Raw genomic sequence first — 20,090 nt, forward strand, 5'->3', positions numbered from 1 at the left:
GATGTAAGGCTTTTCAGGCGTTTGCTCTATCAGACTGTGCCTCATATATAGGCTTCTGATAAGCTCACCTGCATACACCCAGCATCAGGGTAGGGTCTGACACATCCCACACTGTCGAGTCTAGTGTCAGACCTAAGACAAAACGCTGGTTAATAGAGCAAACGCCTAAAAAGCCTTACATCTGATATGTTCCTTCAGTCCATTGTGAACTCTGTGAAAATTCACCACTGTCTACCTGTTCCGAACGGACAGTCCGCTTCCTGTTTGACAGAGCCTTTAGGGTTTTGCTATCTACAATGTAAATCTCAAATCTGATTTTCAAATTTAGTTTTTGTTTACTCTGGTATAACGAGAGTAGCCCACTGTACAACAAAATCTTTAATTCCATAATAGGTCCAATTGTAGATGGTGTCACCTCACGTTCGTATCCATGTATGTGACTGTAGTTCATGGTGTTTTTAGAATCCCTCTGACGTTCTTTTAAATGAACATCCTTTGCTTCATTATCTGCCTTTCTTTAACCGTTAATTGCTGTGAAATAAAATTGATGATTTAATGATATTTTAAGCTAGATGACAATTTGCATCAGTAGGGACATCATGCAGATTCTGACATCAGAACCACAAACCCAAGTGCCTGTGCGCACTCCCATAGTTAAATAGTTCCTTTTAAGAATTTTTGTATTTCATGCAAAGTAATTTGTATTTTAATGGTAGACCAAACTTTTGTGCATCTATGTGTAGACGTGGACCTTATAATGTGTACACAGGCAAGATACCTTGTTCTTCCTTAAGGTTTTGTTCTTACTGTGGGTTTAAAGAATTTCATGTTTAAAGAACGGTATTCTAAGGAACATGATTGTTTTGTTCAAGAGTGCAAGTGTCACCAGTTTATGTTCCTGGCAGGGTCGTCCAGCACCTTCCACATACTGTTGTCCGTCTGGTCGTATCACCTTCAGTTGCCCCTGTATTTTGGTTATCTTTTCCATTGTTTATTACTGTCTTTTAATTTGTATAATGTTATAATTGATGAAGTTTTGAGTTGCAAGTTATATGGAAAAATCAAATATGTTTTCTGAACGAATGGGCTGTTGTGACAAAGTGTCATAGGAAATCATCAAACAAATAAAATGTCTACAAAGGAAATGTGAAGATTGTGGCAGATCTTGCCTGGCATCAAATAAGTGAACAGTTATGTGGCATAAGGAAGTCTCATATCAAAGGGATTAAACTGTGGTAAGGTGGTGCTATTTTAACTATGATTAAGGTTAAAGGAAGAATCCCACCTTCCAATAGTTATATGCTTTTTTATGGCTAGTTTATGTAATTACAAACATATTCCAGCTTAAAGTCTAGTTAAATGACTAAAAAAGTACATGTTTCGCTCCTCTGGTTTGGAACATCTTCAGCTAAAAAATGTGTATTAAGATACAAAAATTGGCACATATGATATAAAAAAACACTATGTACTCTTAAATAACTTGTGGGTGACGACAGACTTAAATTTAAAATACGACGACCTGGGGAAACTTCTTAAGAAAAACCAAAGTTGAGGTTAGTTCTTGAAAGTTTATTTCGTCATCATTCAGCCACGGAACCAGACAAAACACAATCGATATTTACTAACAAAACACTGACTGATCAAACGAGGGAACAAATAATTGTCATCAGCATAAAAATTGTTTTATTCCTAACTGAAATGACAAGTTACTGAAAATAATTTTTAAGAACTCTTGAATGTAAATTGATAGGCCAAGAAGGGTCAACTATTTTCTCACCTTTTTTAATTTCCAACTTCGTGACAGGCTCATCCAGAAGATCATATACTTCCTCATTGTAGATCTCGATAAAGGAAATCTCAATTTTAAAATCTTGTGTTGAAGAGTTCCGTTCAAATATGGTTTCCATGGATCGGGTTATTAAGCCAGCACTTTCAGTCCCATGTGCCTGATGAAACACAAAAATACATATATAGGGAATTAAAGGAGAGAATAACTGAATCAAGATACTGAGGATGTCATAGGATAATAAGTACTGAAAGTTGTTGATTAGTGATCACAGGGATTGAACAATATTCTACACTTCATTAAAATAAAAATTTCTGGTAGCTGTTCTAAATGTTTCTTCAAAACTGGAAACTCATACAAACTAATATACTTGACAGGAAGGAGAAAGAAAATGTGGTGGCAGATCATGATAGTTATGCATGTTCATTGTGTGCTCTGTGGTGCAATGTGATACTGGTATGCTAATGATTATGGTAAGAGACTTCAATATCTAAAACTAACATTTACTTCCAGCCTTGTACAAGTGGATTTCCTTCCACTATGATGTTAACCTTTATCGGACGGGCGTGAGTGCGCACACATGTCCCTTGGTGGATGGAATATTAGTAAGATCCGAGCACATGCCGGCCGGAGTTTTCTTTCTTTTTTGGCTATTTGCTTTACGTTGCACCGACACAGATAGATCTTATGGCGACGATGGGATAGGAAAGGCCTAGGAATTGGAAGGAAGCGGCCGTGGCCTTAATTAAGGTACAGCCCCAGCATTTGCATGGTGTGAAAATGGGAAACCACGGAAATCCATCTTCAATGCTGCCGACAGTGGGGTTCGATCCCACTATCTCCCGATTACTGGATACTGGCCGCACTTAAGCGACTACAGCTATCGAGCTCGGTGTTTTCTTTCCTAGCAACAGTATGAACTACATCGTCTTACTTATACTCTTGTAGAAATTAGAAATTTTGAAAAACAACTTTGAATAAGGATTGGATTATTCCATACAAAATGGGGAATGCACTGATACTAAATGATTTATAAAACAATAGGTACAATTTATTAATAAGTCCAATTGATTTCTTATTACACTGAATTTGCACACACTGTACAGAATATTGCACACAAGATAACCTTCGAAATGACATGAAAACCTCCCTGAGTCATTCGTTAGACATGGAGCAATAGTATTGCTTGACATGGCAATTTTTTCCTAAGGTCAGGCGAGGTCAGTAACAGGAAACTAATGCTCTGACGCAATGACAGGAAACAGGCCGCGCTGAGGTGAAGACTCTGCAAGGAAGTAGCGAGTTATTTTGTTCTGATCGCTTTACATCACATTACACTTCTCGAGGCACAGAAATAATATTCAAACTAATGAATGATTTCATAAATAAGGTGAAAACATAGACCTTTAAAAGGTACTTTTGGTGTGGTACATTTTGAAGCAAGGATAAACGCAAAGTGCTACACAACATTCCTCACAATGGAAATTCGAACCTGATGCTTTCCCCTTCTTCTCGGAGCACATTTTGAACCTGCGAGACGATCCTTTCTGAGGCCAATGTTTAGATCTTTTCACTTCAAGGCAAGAGAGATATGCAACACCGGTAACCGGTCTGCCAAGATTAGTGGATTATAGTTCTGGGTTCATGTCTTGACCAGCATGTATTAGATTTCTAAGAAGTAGCTCGCAAAACTCCTTGTGAGACAGCTTTCCTTCACACAATGTGTGAATGATGAAGGCATTCAAATTAACTATGTTCAGCAGATGGAAAAATAGTTTCCTTGTCCACTTCCATATTCGGCGGGAAATATCGTAACTATTGGCCATACAATCACTCTTGTCACAATACCCCATATGTGCATTGTAGCTCTCGACTATTGCAGACTTCGGTGCAATCCCATAGTCATGCATAAAGTGACCAGATGGTGGGGGGGGTTATCACTGATCTCTATACATGGATGGCTGGTAGCTTGGGTAGCAGTAAGCCGAATAGAAGATGACGGGCGTAGTAAGATGGCAGCGAGCGCACGGTGCAGTAGACCACGAGGAGTGCGCTTTCTTTGTTTATGCTTAGTTCAGTGACGCCATGCCTCCTGATTGTAGTTCCACGGGTGTTCTGTGCCGTGTTATTGCAATACCCCACACATTTACATAGGAATGAAGATGAAATACATCATGAAAAATCACTAGTTTAGATATTTCACTCGCTGAATTGAAACCACATGTTACTTCAGCACGTTAGTAAAATATAAACAAACAAGGGAGCCTTGCTTGTACTACTACAATTAACACAACCGAGCTCGATAGCTGCAGTAGCTTGAGTGCGGCCAGTATCCAGTATTCGGGAGATAGTGGGTTCGAGCCCCACTGTCAGCAGCCCTGAAGATGGTTTTCCATTTTCACACCAGGCAAATGCTGGGGCTGTACCTTAAATAAGGCCACGGCCGCTTCCTTCCCACTTCTAGCCCTTCCCTGTCCCATCGTCGCCATGAGACCTAACTGTGTCAGTGCGACTTAAAGCAACTTTTAAAAAAAAATTAACACAAATACGAATTCCTAAACGTAAATAATACAAATACATAATATATTTCAACTAACAAAGTATACATGTGTGGTAGATATATATTGAGTACCATTGGGAAGATGTACAACATTCTCTCCGTCCGTTCAAATTACAATATTTCCTAACACAACGTAATTGTATTGATTATGTAGTAAACAAGTGACTGTCAGCATGTCGAAGTGTACTTCTACGGCAAATACGCCGCGAAATACTTGAATATCCAGCGAAAAACACACAGTAAACTATCATTATGCTGTTACAGGAAAGCGAGTGTGGTTCTCGGCTTTTGAATGTCCTGCGGGCTCATATTAAATGGCTTCTACAACCTTTAAACAAGTCGGAATTACTAAAATAAAAACATTTTTCTGAAAGAGGAAGAATAGGGCTATTTTTGTATGAATAACAGAAAAACAGTTTTGGGCTCAAAATACGAAAAATTCAGTCATACCTCCCCTTAAGAGTGCATGATTTCGTGGCATTCATGTATAAATTTACAGCAATGTTTCCAGAAACTGTTTTTCACTCGTATTGTATTACCGATCACTAATTGCATGTGTTCAGCACCGAAGTTAATATTTGTTGGCCGTTATTATACACTCATTTTTATTGCCATCCCGGAGATTTACTGACCTCGGAATGACTTGTCGGTGTTCCCAATGTCCTTATGCTTTGAGTGAACATGTCTCTATATTTTTAATTATTCCAATGCGCCATTAATTGCTATTTAAGATTGATTGTATTATCATTGCTTCCCCTTAAGGAGAGCTCTAGGATGGGTACACCAACATGGCGGACCGCGCGCTCAACTTGGCGTACTTTCTCCTGCAGCGGAGAGCTGCCATCAGCGATCCATGTAGAGAGATCAGTGGGGGTTATGCATGTTAGTAAATACACTTCACTCTTATCTTTCCGGCTTACTGTGCACAGGTTTCCCTTCACTTTGCTAATAATATCTCCCTTCTCTTGCATGTCCAGCCATGTTCACTGTTTTTAAGGAACTATTTGCCTTTTTTGTAGCAGGAAAAGCAGCCGCCAAATTTTTCTGCACATTTTCACAAGCCATAATTCACGGCATTGTGCATTGTAGTGACTTATATATTAGTAAAAAAACGAACAGATCACTTTCATAAGCCAGAATTCACAACAAAATGCAAGATAAATTACGTGGATGATATATCAACTGCTGGTCCTTTTGGTGGGGACTGGCTATGGTTGAAATTTTGACCGCTTGTCCTTTTCGAGGTGTAATTCTCTGGTTGATATTTCGACCGCTCGTCCGATAAAGGTTAATTTCAACCAATAGTAGCTTACGCCTGGTTTCACATGAGAAAACGCCAGTGCTTCAGCAGAAAGCTAAGAGAAATGCAAGGAAATTTAGGCTGCTTCAGATATCTTGAAATGAACCCATGAACCAACAGGAACCCAACTCTTGGGGTCTTTAAAATAATGGGGCATCCCCTCTGCAGTAGCCGCGATACGGAAGACACAAGCTCAGGGTAATAAGTGGACACAAATTCAGGGTAATGAGAGTGAAGACCTCAACTGCAACCAATGTGAAGAAGATGGACTTAAGAGTAGTGGTGTGACGCCGGTTTTATCCACTTTGGGGTGGGGGGTGGGCGGGGGCGTGGTCTGTGCTCTGATTGGTTGGGGGTGGGGTGGGGGCGTGGTCTGTGCTCTGATTGGTGGGTGGGTGGGGGCGGGGTTTTGCTCTGATTGGTAGGGTGGGTGGTGCTGAGGGGGTGGGTGGGTGTGTGCTCTGTGGGGGTGGAGGAGGAGGGGAGGTGAGCATGCGTGCGTGCAGGGTGGTGAGGGCGGGGGTGTGGCCTCCACCCCCTTGGCGGGGTTACGTTTCCCCTTTGTGCAGCTGTGTGTGTGTGGCAGGTTCGCTCCCCTCCCGCTGAGTCAGCCTCGTTCCCCCCTCGCTCCCCCCGCTGAGTCAGCCTTAACCGCGTTTCCCTTTGTGCAGCTGTGTGTGGCAGGTGCGCTCTCTTCCCGCTGAGTCAGCATGGCGTGCAGATGTGCTCCCTTCCCGCTGAGCCAACATCGTTCCCCCCTCGCTCCCCCGCTGTGTCAGCCTCGTTTCCCCCCTTCCTTCCTCTGTTCTTTTGTGTGTGGCAGGTGTGCTCTCCCGCTAAGTCAGCCTCCCTTATCTCTTATTTTTAAACATGCATGCAGGTGCGCTCTCCCGCTGAGTCAGCATTGTTCCCTTCGCAGGTGCACCCTCCTGCCGAGTCAGCATTTTTCTCCTTGTTATTTTTAAAGAAAATGTGTGCACGTGTGCTCTCCTGCTGAGTCAACATCGTTCTCTCTTATTTTTAAATGCATGCAGGTGCAGCAGGAGTGCTTAAGAAAAAAGTAGGTGTTATAAAATTAGGAGCGTTGTTGGCTTGCACGTACGCTTTCAGGGGGAGCGCTCTCTCCCCTAGCCTAACCACCTACAGTTTCATCACGTGCGCTCCCCTGCTAGTAAATAAGCGTGTAGTGCCTAAGAGTAGGGGTAAGAGATTGAGTATATATGCTGGAGGGTTTTGTAGACTGTATCAGAGATTCGTCTCAGTTATTGAAGGGCATACTTTTCAACAGCAATATGGTACGAGTGAAGCAGACGTTGCCGCGATGCTATAAACCTCTGGACTTGAGGTTTAGCCTTCAGCAGCAGCAGCAGCATCAACAGCAGGAGGAGAAGGAGGAGATGTTGCCTACACCACCACCGATGCAGAGCTTTCCTTAAGTCCAAACACTATTGGACTTGAGCTGTGGTAGCCTTCAGCAGCGACAGCAACATTACCAGGAGGAGATGTCATTGGACTTGAGCTGTAACGGTAGCCTGCGACAGCAGGAGTTGCAGACCACACCACCACTTCGTAGTAGAGTTCAACCTCAGCAGCAGCAGCATCAACAACAGCAGTGGGAGGAGGAGAAGGAGGAGATGTTGCCTACACCACTACAGATGCAGAGCTTTCCTCAAGTCCAAACACTACTGGGCTTGAGCTGTGGTAGCCTTCAGCAGCGGCAGCAACATTACCAGGAGGCGGAGATGCTGTTGGACTTGAGCTGTAACGACAGCCTGCGAGAGCAGGAGTTGCAGACCACACCACCACTTCGTAGTAGAGTTCAACTTCAGCAGCAGCAGCAGCAGCAGCAGCATCAGGAGAAGGAAGAGGAGATGGACTGCAGTTTACAGCAGGAGGAGGAGGAGGAGGAGCTGCACAATAGTTCAATTGTAAAATGGATTGAGAAAGTGGTGATATTAATAAGAAAAGAAGAGGAAGAAGAGGAACGGCAGAAAAAAAATCTTTTCCTCTTTAAGGAGGAGGAAGAGGAAGAAGAAGACCTATATGATGAAGAAGATAGTGATGATGATCATGATGAAAAGACATTCATCAGAGAGATGAAAAAAAATTTCAGTTCTGATTCAGTTGCTCAAAGGGGGCTTGAGGAGCAAGGGTGTTGCAAAGCACCCAATTTGGAAAAAAGTAACAACGGAGACTTTTATACTTGTAAAAATTGTAAATGCATAAATATTTTTTAAATATTGTTTTGTATTGTATTTTGTGCACTATTTTTTGTAAACATATAATTATTTTTTATATCTTTTTTATTTCTTAAACCTTTATCTGTATCCTTTCATTATTACTAAGAGCAGAAGGAAGGAAAAAGGGAAACAAAAAAAGCACATCTTTCATAATTTGTTTATTACAATCTATTCCTTACAATACATTGGTTTCTTTAATCCAAGAATTATGAGAATCATCATACCCTAACCACTTTATTTCCTTTCCTTCGAAGTATGCGTTCTACTAGGTAGATGTCTGGATGTTTAGTCTTTTGCAATTCTTCTGTGTAGAAAGCACCAGCTATTAGATGTTGTTGATAATCTTTTAAGAGGTATGTTACAGGGTTAGTAGGTTGCACCTTATAAATAGTGAAGAGCTCAGTAGTCCAGTTAGGTGTATACCCTTTTTCAAATTGATGTTTTTGCTTGCTGATGCTAACAATATCACCTACTTGAAATTTTCTCTTTCTAGTATCTACTGTTTTAATTGCGTTATACACTGTTGCAAGCAATCGATTGTCTTTTACATCACAAGGTTTCATTTTAATAGTACGGTGATAGGTGTGATTATAATCATGGATAAGCTTTTGTAACCTATGTATCCATGAATGAGTTCCTTGTTTAGTAAATATTCTCCACATACGTTCACGAAGTGTTCGGTTGAAACGTTCTACAACACAAGCTTTCATATTGCTGTACGTTGAGTAATGATTAATGTTGTGTGATGTGGTCCATCGTTTGAACTCAGCATTGTAGAACTCTTTTCCTCTGTCTGTTTGAATATGTTTAGGAAATCGTTTGCTCTTATTGTATATCTTACGCAACACTGCAGCAACTTCTTTTCCACTCTTACTTTTTAAAGGTTGTGCCCAAGCATATTTAGAATAAACATCTATAATGGTTAACATATACTTAAAACCATTATTTTCTCGAGAATAGGGTATCATTTCTACTAAATCCATTTGGTGTAGATCATCTAATCCTTTAGTAATAACCCTCTGCCGCATGTAACATCTGCGAGCGGGGCGGTGTAACTCTCTAGCAATATTAGCTCTGATGTCAACACTCATTCTGATGTGGTGTAAAACGAAGACTGGTTATTTATGCAATAATTCGAGCTTCTCGAAGTTCTTCAATAATAGATAAAATTTCGTTTTCGTGTGCAGTATGACCTGCTGATTTAGAAGCCATTAACAGCTGTATACGTTGTACAAGCTCATTAGGATCATCCCAGTGTACATAGTCAACAATAGGTTGTTGATGATTATATTTCCACTTCAAACCCATGCCTGTTCGCTTTCTTTTTCTACATGGCGAACTTTCTGTAGAGAAGAGTGGTTTAATAATGTTTGTATATTTATACCCTCGATTAGACATTAACTGTTTATCCGATCGATGCTGAACTCTGTGCGCGTTTGTAGATTCTAATATTTTTACATAATTTGAAAGACCTTTCTTTGTGTATATACTATTATTGGGGAAGGATTTAAAAATTAATTCATAAAGACCTCGTGTGCCTTTATAGCTTTTGTTATTTATGACTATGTCGTTACCGTGGAAACGTATTTCTGAATCACCAAGAAACCATCTAGCTTCTTCTTTTCGTACCCCATAAACTCGATCTAATACTTTGCGTACACTGTGTGGTTGTGTAAATAAATCCAAGTAAGAAGAAGCAATATTCCCTATTATTGGCTTCTGTGCTTTAAAAATGAATGGAACTTCTGCATAGGGTTGTTCTAGAAGAGTTCTTTCTTCATTTTCTTTTGTTTCTTCTGTTTCTTCTTGTTTGATAGGAGGTGCTGTAGGAGAGTTGAATGAATTAGATTTTTCTGAGACGGTAGCCAGTAGAGATTTTAAGGGTTTGGATATAGGACTAAATGTTTTTTCAAGTTGATTTTCTTGTAAAAGCTCTCCTGATTTAAGCGCATCATATTTATATTTTACATTTTTAATAGCTTACGCAAGATATTGATTGTCATATATGTCTTTCTTTATGTCAGATTGTACTTGGTTTCTCGAACGGATGCTGTTTTTCAAACGGGTGTTCGTCGAACGGGTGCTGTTTTTCAAACGGGTGTTTGTCGAACGGGTGCTATTTTTCAAACGGGAGTTCTTCGAAGGGCTCCTGTTTTTCAAACGAGTGTTCTTTGGACAAGTATTCGTTGAACAATTCATGTTTTTTCAAAGAAGTTCTGTAGATCTTTAGCTTTTGTTCTGTATCTATGAGCAGACAAACCCATAATGGTATTGTAATACGTTTTTCAATGCTTTTTATTCTATCATAGAGAAATCCAGTTTTGTTGTGTAGTCAAACACAATATGTAATGGTAAAGTAGTCGTTGAATGCTTACCATCGTCTCCAACCAATTTAAATTGCAGTTTGTCTTTTGCGTGAACAGTAATTATAGTTCCTTCTCCGATTGATATAACAGTTTCATTATGTTTACACTGAATCTTGTTAGCTGCAGGAACAATAGACAATACTTCAAGTGTTCCCGAGTGTGGTAACGTGTATGTAAGATATCCATTATTGAGACGATAAAAGCGATTATCGTACATTGATGGTATGCTTGTTATTTGTAGAAGGAAATGAACAAGCAGCTTATTTTTTAAAGCCTGTACTATAGATAGAACGCGTTCATTTACAATGCTTAATATATTATCTTTTGTTTCAACGATGGATTTTTGGATCCATTCTATGTTCTTTTCGTTTAACAAATTAAGCGTTTTAGTCATGCTAGCTTTGAGTGTAGCGATGTCTTGCTTATAGGTAACCTCTATGTTATCGGTGTGCTGTTTGTTGTACGCATAATCTTCCAGGTGGTGCAGAGTGACAACATCTTGGGCTTCTTTGGGGTTTGAAACACCAGATAGTCGTTTGTCATTTATATCAATAGTCTCTTCGTTAATATGAAAATGAGCAAAGTGATTGCTAACGTTATTTTTAAGTTCGTTGATATCATAGATTACTACATCAGTTATGAAATTTTTAAGATTAGCCATGTCTTGCTTATGGTAGACCTTTATTTTATCAATATCTTGTTTGCCGCATGCATAATTTTCTAGATGCTGTAAAGTGACATCTTGAGCTTCTTTGGGGTTTGAAACATCAGATAAACGTTTGCCTTTTATGTTGATAGTATCTTCGTTTATATCAAAGTGCTCAACGTGATTGGTAACGTTATTTTTAAGTTCATCAAGATTATTGACTACTACATCAGTTATGTGAGTTTGAAGATTAGCGATGTCTTGCTTATAATTAGTCTCTATATTATCGGTGTGCTGTTTGTTGTACACATAATCTTCTAGGTGCTGCAAAGTGACAACATCTTGAGCTTCTTTAGGGTTTGAAACCCCAGATAGTCGTTTGTCTTTTAAGTTAATGGTTTCTTCGTTTATATCAAACTGAGCAACATGATTGCAAACGTTATTTTTGAGTGCATTGATATCTTTGACCACCACATCTGATATACGGGTTTTAAGATCAGCAATATCTTGCTTATAGGCAATTTCTATGTTATCAGTATGTTGTTTGCTGCATGCATAACTTTCTAGATGCTGCAAAGTCACCACATCTTAAGCTTCTTTGGGGTTTGAAACCCCGGATAGACGTTTGCCTTTTATGTTGATAGTATCTTCTTTTATATCAAAGTGAGCAACATGATTGGTAACGTTATTGTTAAGTTTATTGATATCATTGGTTACTACATCAGTTATATGAGTGAGATCAGTGATGTCTTGCTTATAGTTAGCCTCTATGCTGTTTGTTGTATGCATAATTTTTTAAGTGGTGTAGAGTAATAGCATCTTGATCATTTTCAGGGTCTGAAACATCAGATAGACGTTTACCTTTTATGTTAATGGTTTCTTCCTTTATATCAAAGTGAGCAACGTTCTGTTTAAGTTCATTAATATCATTTTGATGGTTGGCTATCACACAGTCTGTGTATTGTTTGTTATATGCATAATTCTCAAGATGATGCAACGTAACAACATCTTGAGAATCAATTGGATTAGAAGCTTTCGATATGCGTTTATTGTGTATATTGAGGTTATCAGTGTTTACTTCTATAATGTCATTTTGCTTCTTTAAGTTTGATTTGAGTTCGTTTACAGCTTGGTTTATGCTTTCTACAACAGCATTAACATCTTCCTGACTAGATGTATACAGTTCCAAATATTGTTTATTTACCGCATCAAGAGGTTTTCTCGGATCTTCTAAACCGGTTAGTCTTCTTTTCTTAACATCTATATCACTCTCTGTTTGAATATCAAAAATATCAGCGTAAGTGTCAATCTTACGTTTCAATTCATTAAGTTCTTTTACAACTGATTCGTCTAAATACTCTTTAGAATGTGTATAATTATGAAGATGTTCCAAGGTCACTGCATTAGAAGCTGCGTTTTGATTTACTATTCCGGTAACTGTAGTGGATCCTAATTCCAAACTTCCCACTCCAGAATTGTTAACAATTGTTTTCTATAATTCGTTAAGAGAATCTACAACAAATTTTTTATTACATGCATCATTTTCAAGTATAGGGTCGGCTACACAACGTAGTCGCTTATTATTTAATGAATAATCTCCATCTTCAGTGCGGTATAAGTTATTGGCTACAGCTTCAAACAAAATACCATTCACATAAGCCTTAGTTGGTATATCATCTTCCAGTACTGGGTAAGATACAGCAACCTTAACATTTCCACATACCTCCATGATGTTTACACTCACTACTCAGTAGATCAAATGAACATCATCCATATTATATTCGCAGTATTTATACCTTCCGTGTATCGAAATACTTATCGAATCCATTACGATACCGTCCGTTATTTAATTCACTATCTTTATCGATAACAAGGAAACTATATCAATTTTCATTCCAACACTGAGCGCAGAGTTCTTTAAACTCATCGAAGCTCATATCCGTATTAACACGATCATCGTACACATGCTTTAGGTTTCCAACATCTTGTCGAAATAATATAATAAAATTTGCGTTATCTCGAAGTAAATGTTTGGGTAGACAGGTGTAAGTTTGACATAGATAAAACACATCAACACCAAAATGTCTAGCCATACTGAAATATGTTTTCATAATACTTTGTTTATCGCACGCTACATCATCGAAAATAATCAGAGTGAGGTTTTGTTTCTTCAGGACGTATAACATCTTCGTTTTCAGAATAGCTGTAATAGGAGATACTTGGAATGAAAGCCAGCACCTTTTCTAAGCGAGCATATTTACTTTGCTGTAACGATTTCGAATAGACGTAGACGTTGGCGAAACGCAAACCATTTGGGTGTTCCAACAGATTAATCATAAGATTAGTTTTTCCACAATTCGATGGACCACATATGATACAACGCAAAGAGTTTGGAAGGAGAACACTGTGGCGTCGCACAGCATTTTGTTCTCCTCCTCCATCACCGTCTTCTATTACACGAACAGGTAGAGAGATGGTTTGTTTTACCGTTTTAACCATAGCGGACTGAATGATATGCATCAACTGCATGCTTATATATATATGCTTACCTTGAGGTGAAAGCTTTCACACGATGTTTGTCACTCGAACGAGTAACAACAACGTTACTAGTACAACAAAGAAGAAGAAGAAGACTTGTGGACGTGGGTTATTGAATAAAATTATAAACAAAGGTATTGACCACCTCCCATTTGAAGCACACATTCCAGGTTACCAGTATTGTGGACCAGGCACCCGACTCGAAAAACGATTGAAACGTGGTGATCCAGGCATCAATCCTCTAGATAAAGCGTGCAAAGAGCACAATATTGCGTACCAAGAAACTGATGCAAATCATCGACGTGAAGCCGATCGAGTATTAGCTTCTAAGGCTTGGGCTCGAGTCAAGTCACGGGACGCAAGCGTACGAGAAAGGCTTGCGGCGTTAGCCGTAGCTGGAATTATGAAAGGCAAGGTAAAGCTAGGAGCTGGAAAACAAAGAAGACAAAAAAGGAAAAACCATTTGTTGTTAGCTATTCAGAAAGCTCGCTCTGAGCTCGCACGTCTAGGACCAGGTGTCGGCATCAAGCAGGCAGCTTCCGCAGCACTCAGAGCTGCACGCAAAGCTGTAGGAAACAACAACAGTGTAGGAAAAAGAAGAAGAGTTATCCCATTACCACAAAAAAAGTTGGGGGGGATTATTCCACTTATTCCACTATTCGCAGGCCTATCAGCCTTAGGAAGCCTAGCGGGAGGAGCGGCAGGTGTAGTGAACGCTATAAACAAAGCCAAAAAAGCAAGAGAGCAACTGTCCGAGATGCAACGTCACAACCATGTCATGGAAGCAGTAGCTTTACGGGGCGGAAAAGGCCTCTATTTAGCTCCTTACAAAAAAGGATTGGGTCTATACCTCTGAAACTACCATACAAACCGCTCTCTAACATTGAGTTACATCAGTATGCCTTACAGTTAGGAATTCCTTATTTTCGTGGTTTACATGAGAGACACGTTGCCTAAGTACGCACACAAAAACGAGAGTTGTATTGTAAATCTAGAACCCTCTTCCCTTTCAGGTTCACACTGGGTAGCAATATATAAAAGAGGGAAGCATGCACACTATTTTGACAGTTTTGGTGATTTGAGACCACCTTGTGAAGTATCACGCTATTTGCGTGGTTGTAACCGTATTCTATATAACTACGAACGTTACCAATCTTTTGATAGCGTTATTTGTGGACATTTATGTCTACAGTTTCTACTAACTATAAATACTGCTGATAAGTGTTGACTACATATCATTCATCATGAAGAGTAGAAAGGAGTCGGTGTACACGTTGACTGGAAATGGGTCGGAATTGAGCATGGAACTATCTCCAGCGCTTGTTTTAGATGACTATTCGTACGAAGTAGGCATGAAGAGTTTGTATACCTCATACACGATTCCTAACATAACTAAAAATAATAATCTTCTGAGAATTAGGTATGTAGGTAAACATAAAGATATCAATCATGATATAAAGATACCACCAGGAATGTATGAAATTCAGGATCTTATAGATGTTTTAAATAGAAAGTTTGCACGAATAGGAGATACTCCTGATCAAACACATGAATACGAAAAGAATAGTACAAACAGACCCAACAGTAATTTGACTTTAACCTTTGACAAACATACTTTAAAATCAAAACTTTACAGCACGTATATAATCGATTTCACCGTTGACGATTCTTTGGCACCTATTCTTGGTTTCGGGCGAACTATTTTGAAACCAAACACAACTAATATCTCACCTTCCCCTATCTGCATTTCGAACATTAACGTTATCCGTGTAGAGTGCAATATTGCAAGCGGTGCATTTTTAAACAGAAAACATACACATTCCATTTACGATTTTTATCCTAACGTTGCTCCAGGGTATAAAATAGTTGAGCAACCCTTACCTATCATTTATTATCCTATTGCCTTACAAAGTGTAAACAACATCACTGTGACTCTCAAAGGTCAAACTGAAAATAAGGTTGATTTGCTTGACGAAAACCTTTCGGTTACGCTTCACATACGACCTATCGAATAAACACATGGGAATCGTCTATAGAAATACAAGCGATAGAAGTGGTAGTGGAGAACGTAAAGCTTCGAACCACATCTATCTAAAACCATTGACATTAAGCAACAAACGATATCTGGAATCTTTAGGATACAAAGTGCTTTACCCTTATAAAGATATAAAACTAAACAGACACACCTCGTTCTCACCTACAATCAGCTAAGCCTTTATAGAGTAAACAACATATTCACCATGTCTCAAGCGCCAAAAGAAGAAAAACCGTGTTTCAATCATTCTACTTTGGGTACTGCAGGATACAATGATGAAATACGAATCCCCTATTACGTGAGCAAGGATACTATCTCCTGTAATCCTCACGCTATAAGTACAGTTACAGGCAGAATCTTAAAGTTATTACAAACGGACACACGTACACACAATATGTACAACAGTTACAAACGAAAGTTTTAGGTTTTAGTGCTATCAGCCCTTATAAAGGTAAAACACACTCCGTGTTTTGGTCATAGTGAGCTAAACTTTTGTATGGTAAACAACACCTCCACCATGTTTCGTACGCTAAACATAGAAGAAAAACCTGTTTTCAATCGTTCTATTACTGCTGTTAAGGAGCGAACCTATCGCCCTTACGCAGGTACAACATTCGGATACAATGATGAAATACGAATCCCAGCACGCAAGCAAGAATACCATCTGTTGCCTTCAAAACGTTCTCTTCACGTTATAGGTAAAGTTACAAACGGAGCAGGAGCTATATCCACTACTTCAACCCTAGATAGCAATTTCGGTGCTTTTCTCTTCAGCGAATGTCAATATGAACTTAATGGTACAGAAATCGATCGAACAAGGAATTTGGGAATAGCAAGTACTATGAAGACTTTTGCATCAACGAAATCTACAACCAATCTCCAAAATACCGGTTGGTTCCCTGTCAGTCCAGGTTATGCCCTAGCTGACAGTACAACAGGTTACTTTCACATCGTTATGCCTCTTTCTAATATTTTAGGTTTTGCTGAAGATTATCAAAAGTGTATCACAGGTTGCTCCCACGAACTAGTATTAATTAGAAGTAGCAACGATAATTGCACCCTCAAATCTGCAGAAGATAATGATAACTCTAATATAATTATTGAGGATATTTACTGGAAGGTGCCTTCGCTCTCTCTCTCCCACCAAGAACAAGCACGCATGCTTAACATTGTAGAAAGAAATGAGAACTTGCAAATCGCATTTCGATCGTGGGAATTGTATGAACTTCCTTCTCTGCCTGCAACCAAACGAATGAATTGGACAATAAAAGCATCTTCACAACTAGAAAAACCACGTTTTATTATCTTTGGATTTCAAACTGACAGAAAGAAAAAAACCACTAACGCTTGTGTGTCTGATCATTGTGATATTTCTAAACTAAAAGTCTTTCTCAATGAGGAATATTATCCAAATGAAGACATACGTGTTAAAATAAGTGCTGGAGACTTTTCCGAACTGTATGATATGTATACAAAATTTCGAGCTGCTTATTACTCATTAGAGGAAAATGAAATCGTTGGACCTATGCTTGATGGACTAGAGTTTAAAACATTGGCACCTTTGATTATTATCGATTGTTCTCACCAAAATGACTCTATTCGCTCATCTCCAGTCGACATTCGTGTAGAATTTGAAACCGACGCCGACATTCCTGCGAATACATCTCTTTACGCACTTCTTCTTCATGACCGAATTGTGGCTTATAAACCACTTAGCGGAGAAGTTACCATAAAACAGATGTAGACTTGTGAAGAAACACTCACCATGCTTGCATACTTCTCTGTTATTATGGAACATAAAAATAGGTATGACTGAACAATAGCGTGGTGTCGTCATAAATCAACGCTTCCTTCACCGCGCTCGTGTCGCCATCTATAAAGTGTTTATTGATGGAGTTACTATAAAAGAGATGTGGGCTAAGAGGAAACCTTCACTCCATGTGCGTGTACTTCTCTTTCATCATGGAACAGTCTCCACTAGTTCTCATCGATCTGAAACCTTTGGATAATGGGCGAGTTGAATGTGCTTTCTGTGAATACACCAAGGATGCTGACTTTAGTTGTGCAGCTTTAATTAAATTCGACAAACAAGATAAGTTAAAAAAAATTTTAAAAGACCTACAAAACAAATGTTTCGTTGTGGTGAACGGATTGGGTGAAGAGTTTAAAACTGTTTTTTCTAAACCTGTTGCTGATTTGTCAATGTACGGATGTTCAAAAGCAGCCTTGACAGCAGAAGAAACCAGTAATGATGAATACTTTCCGTGTGAACTACATCAAGAAGAAAAACAGAAATGTGCGTTATGGCATAATAAACACATGCATGATTGGCTCTCTAAAGAGAGTAATGTTATGCGTATGGTGAGTGCTTCTATAGACAAATATCGTCATAGTGGACTTAAATCATTCAACACTCAGGACTGGTGTTATATGCCCGATGAGATTCTGATTTTGCTTGCTGATCATCAACTTCCTTTTCTTTGGAACATACTGCCAGATGAATTCAAGGAAAAACATCCTGAATATGAATATTGTTATGAACATTACTTCAACAACGATCCAAACGCTACTACTCAAATAGATGGTACTCCCAGTATGAAGAAAGACTGTCGTATGTGTAAACAAAAAAAGGTGAAGGAGATGTATTGGGTGGTATGAATAAAAATGAGAATATAGTATGTACTCAACTTTTCTGAGTATATACTCCACTTCATAAGAATAAAGTTCTTGAGAATGTACTCACTAGCTGAGTATATTCTCATGTTATGGAGATGGTGTAGTATATACTCACCTTCCTAAGAGTCTGAGAGTAGTTTCTCATATGTGCTATGAATAAAAGGGAGTACCTTCTCAGATTGATGAGTATATACTCACTTTGTTTTGAGTATGGCTGATAGTTGTCTCAAGCTTGAGTATATGCCAATTTTTAGCTTCTGAGGAGAAATAACATGGCTGAGTTTATTAATAATGTGGTGCCTCGTGGAAAAATTTACAAGGAGAGAAGTGAACATGTGGACTCTAATAATTTTAAAAGTCTATATCGTTTTTCCAAAGTTAATGTGGACTGGTTAAACCTATACTTATTTGGACCGGAGAAACTGGAAACAAGAGGTGGTGCTGTTAAAAACATAGTAAAATTAAAAGCATTTTTAAGATTGGTAGGTGACCCAGGATTCCAGTATGGCATAGAAGAATATCTTGGAATCCACCAAACAACTGTGTCTAAAAATCTTGTTGAGGTTATGGGCCGCATCATGGCTAAAGCTGCAGTGTGGATAAAATTTCCTCAAACAGATATGGAATTTGAAGTTGCGAAACAAGAGTGGCAGGAAAAGTACTAGTTTCCAGCAGCGGTAGGTGCTCTTGACTGCACTCATGTTGGAATTAATAAGCCTACACATTATGGTGATGAATATGTAAACAGGAAAGGTTATACAAGTATTACTGTACAGGCAACGTGCAATGCCAAGGAAGTTTTTACCAGTGTCGATGCATCATGGCCTGGATCTGTGCATGATTCTCGAGTCTGGAGAAATTCAGCTGTCCAGACAACAGTAAGTCTGAATAGGGTAAATGCTTTACTGTTAGCGGATAGTGGCTATGGTATTGCACCTTGGCTTATGACACCGTTCAGAAATCCACAAACACCTCAAGAAATTGCTTATAACAGGTGCATTACCAAAGAAAGAGTTGTGATCGAACGATGTTTTGGGCAACTAAAACAACGTTTCCCAATTCTTCAGCACAAAGTACGCCTATCTTTAAATAAAGTGCCAAAACTGATCATTTGTTGCTGTGTGTTGCACAATATTGCCAAGTACTTACAGGATGAGGACCCTGAACTACAACCATTAGGTGGCAATGTAAGGTTAGAAGATGGAAATGAGGATGACATGGCAGCTGCTGCAAATATCAGGTGGAATGGTGAAGCTAGGCGAAATGAATTGGCAGAGATAATATATCAAGGTGTTTGAGTTGCAGCAAGTACCAGTGTCACTCTGTTTATTGTTCACTAAAAAAAATCAAAAATGTATGCAAAACAATTTATTTTTAAATATATATATACTCGACTCTCATTCTTTCATCTCTGATTTTAACTTTTTTTCTGTGAGTTCCAACACTCTTATCTGCTTTAACAGCACCACGCGCTGCAGGTCTGTGTTATTTAGAGTTCTGGTTTCGTCATTTTCATAGTCATCCAAAACACTTCTTTTTCGTTTAGGGGTGGCTACATTTGGAGAGTTGACGATTTCTACAGGACTCCCTCCTTCTCCTCCCTCTTCCAATACTACAAATTCCACTACAGGTGGAGGAATATGTTGTGGCTGAACTTCAGTAAGCCCTACTCCAACCGCAGTTGCTCCTACGAAAAAAAAAAACGAAAAACGTTTTAATTCACTAATTCAGTTTTCTACGGACAAGTGAATTAAACGGAGCTAAAATCCTAGGCCCGGGATTCAAACCCGGTACTCTGAACCAAATGCCTAGGTGCTATTTGGTTCTTATAAAGCAATAAATATAATTATCTTAACCTTAAAGTTTGTAGTGTTGGCACACAAAATACTGAACTTTCTACAACTTCTATAAACCTGTTCAAGAAAATAATCGTGAATATACTT

At 38.9% G+C, this 20,090-nt stretch overlaps 1 protein-coding gene across 1 annotated transcript in view; it reads right to left on the reverse strand.

The window, feature by feature from the left end:
- LOC136879371 (chromosome-associated kinesin KIF4B) overlaps window positions 1-20,090 on the reverse strand; it is a 174,446-nt gene that overhangs the window by 131,850 nt on the left and 22,506 nt on the right. Inside the window, exon 3 of the mRNA XM_067153187.2 lies at window positions 1,778-1,946. Coding sequence (XP_067009288.1) covers window positions 1,778-1,946 — 169 coding nt within the window. The remainder of the gene's footprint in view (window positions 1-1,777; window positions 1,947-20,090) is intronic.

Source organism: Anabrus simplex, chromosome 8 (assembly GCF_040414725.1).
Source record: "Anabrus simplex isolate iqAnaSimp1 chromosome 8, ASM4041472v1, whole genome shotgun sequence".
In the NCBI taxonomy this organism is placed as follows: domain Eukaryota; kingdom Metazoa; phylum Arthropoda; class Insecta; order Orthoptera; family Tettigoniidae; genus Anabrus; species Anabrus simplex.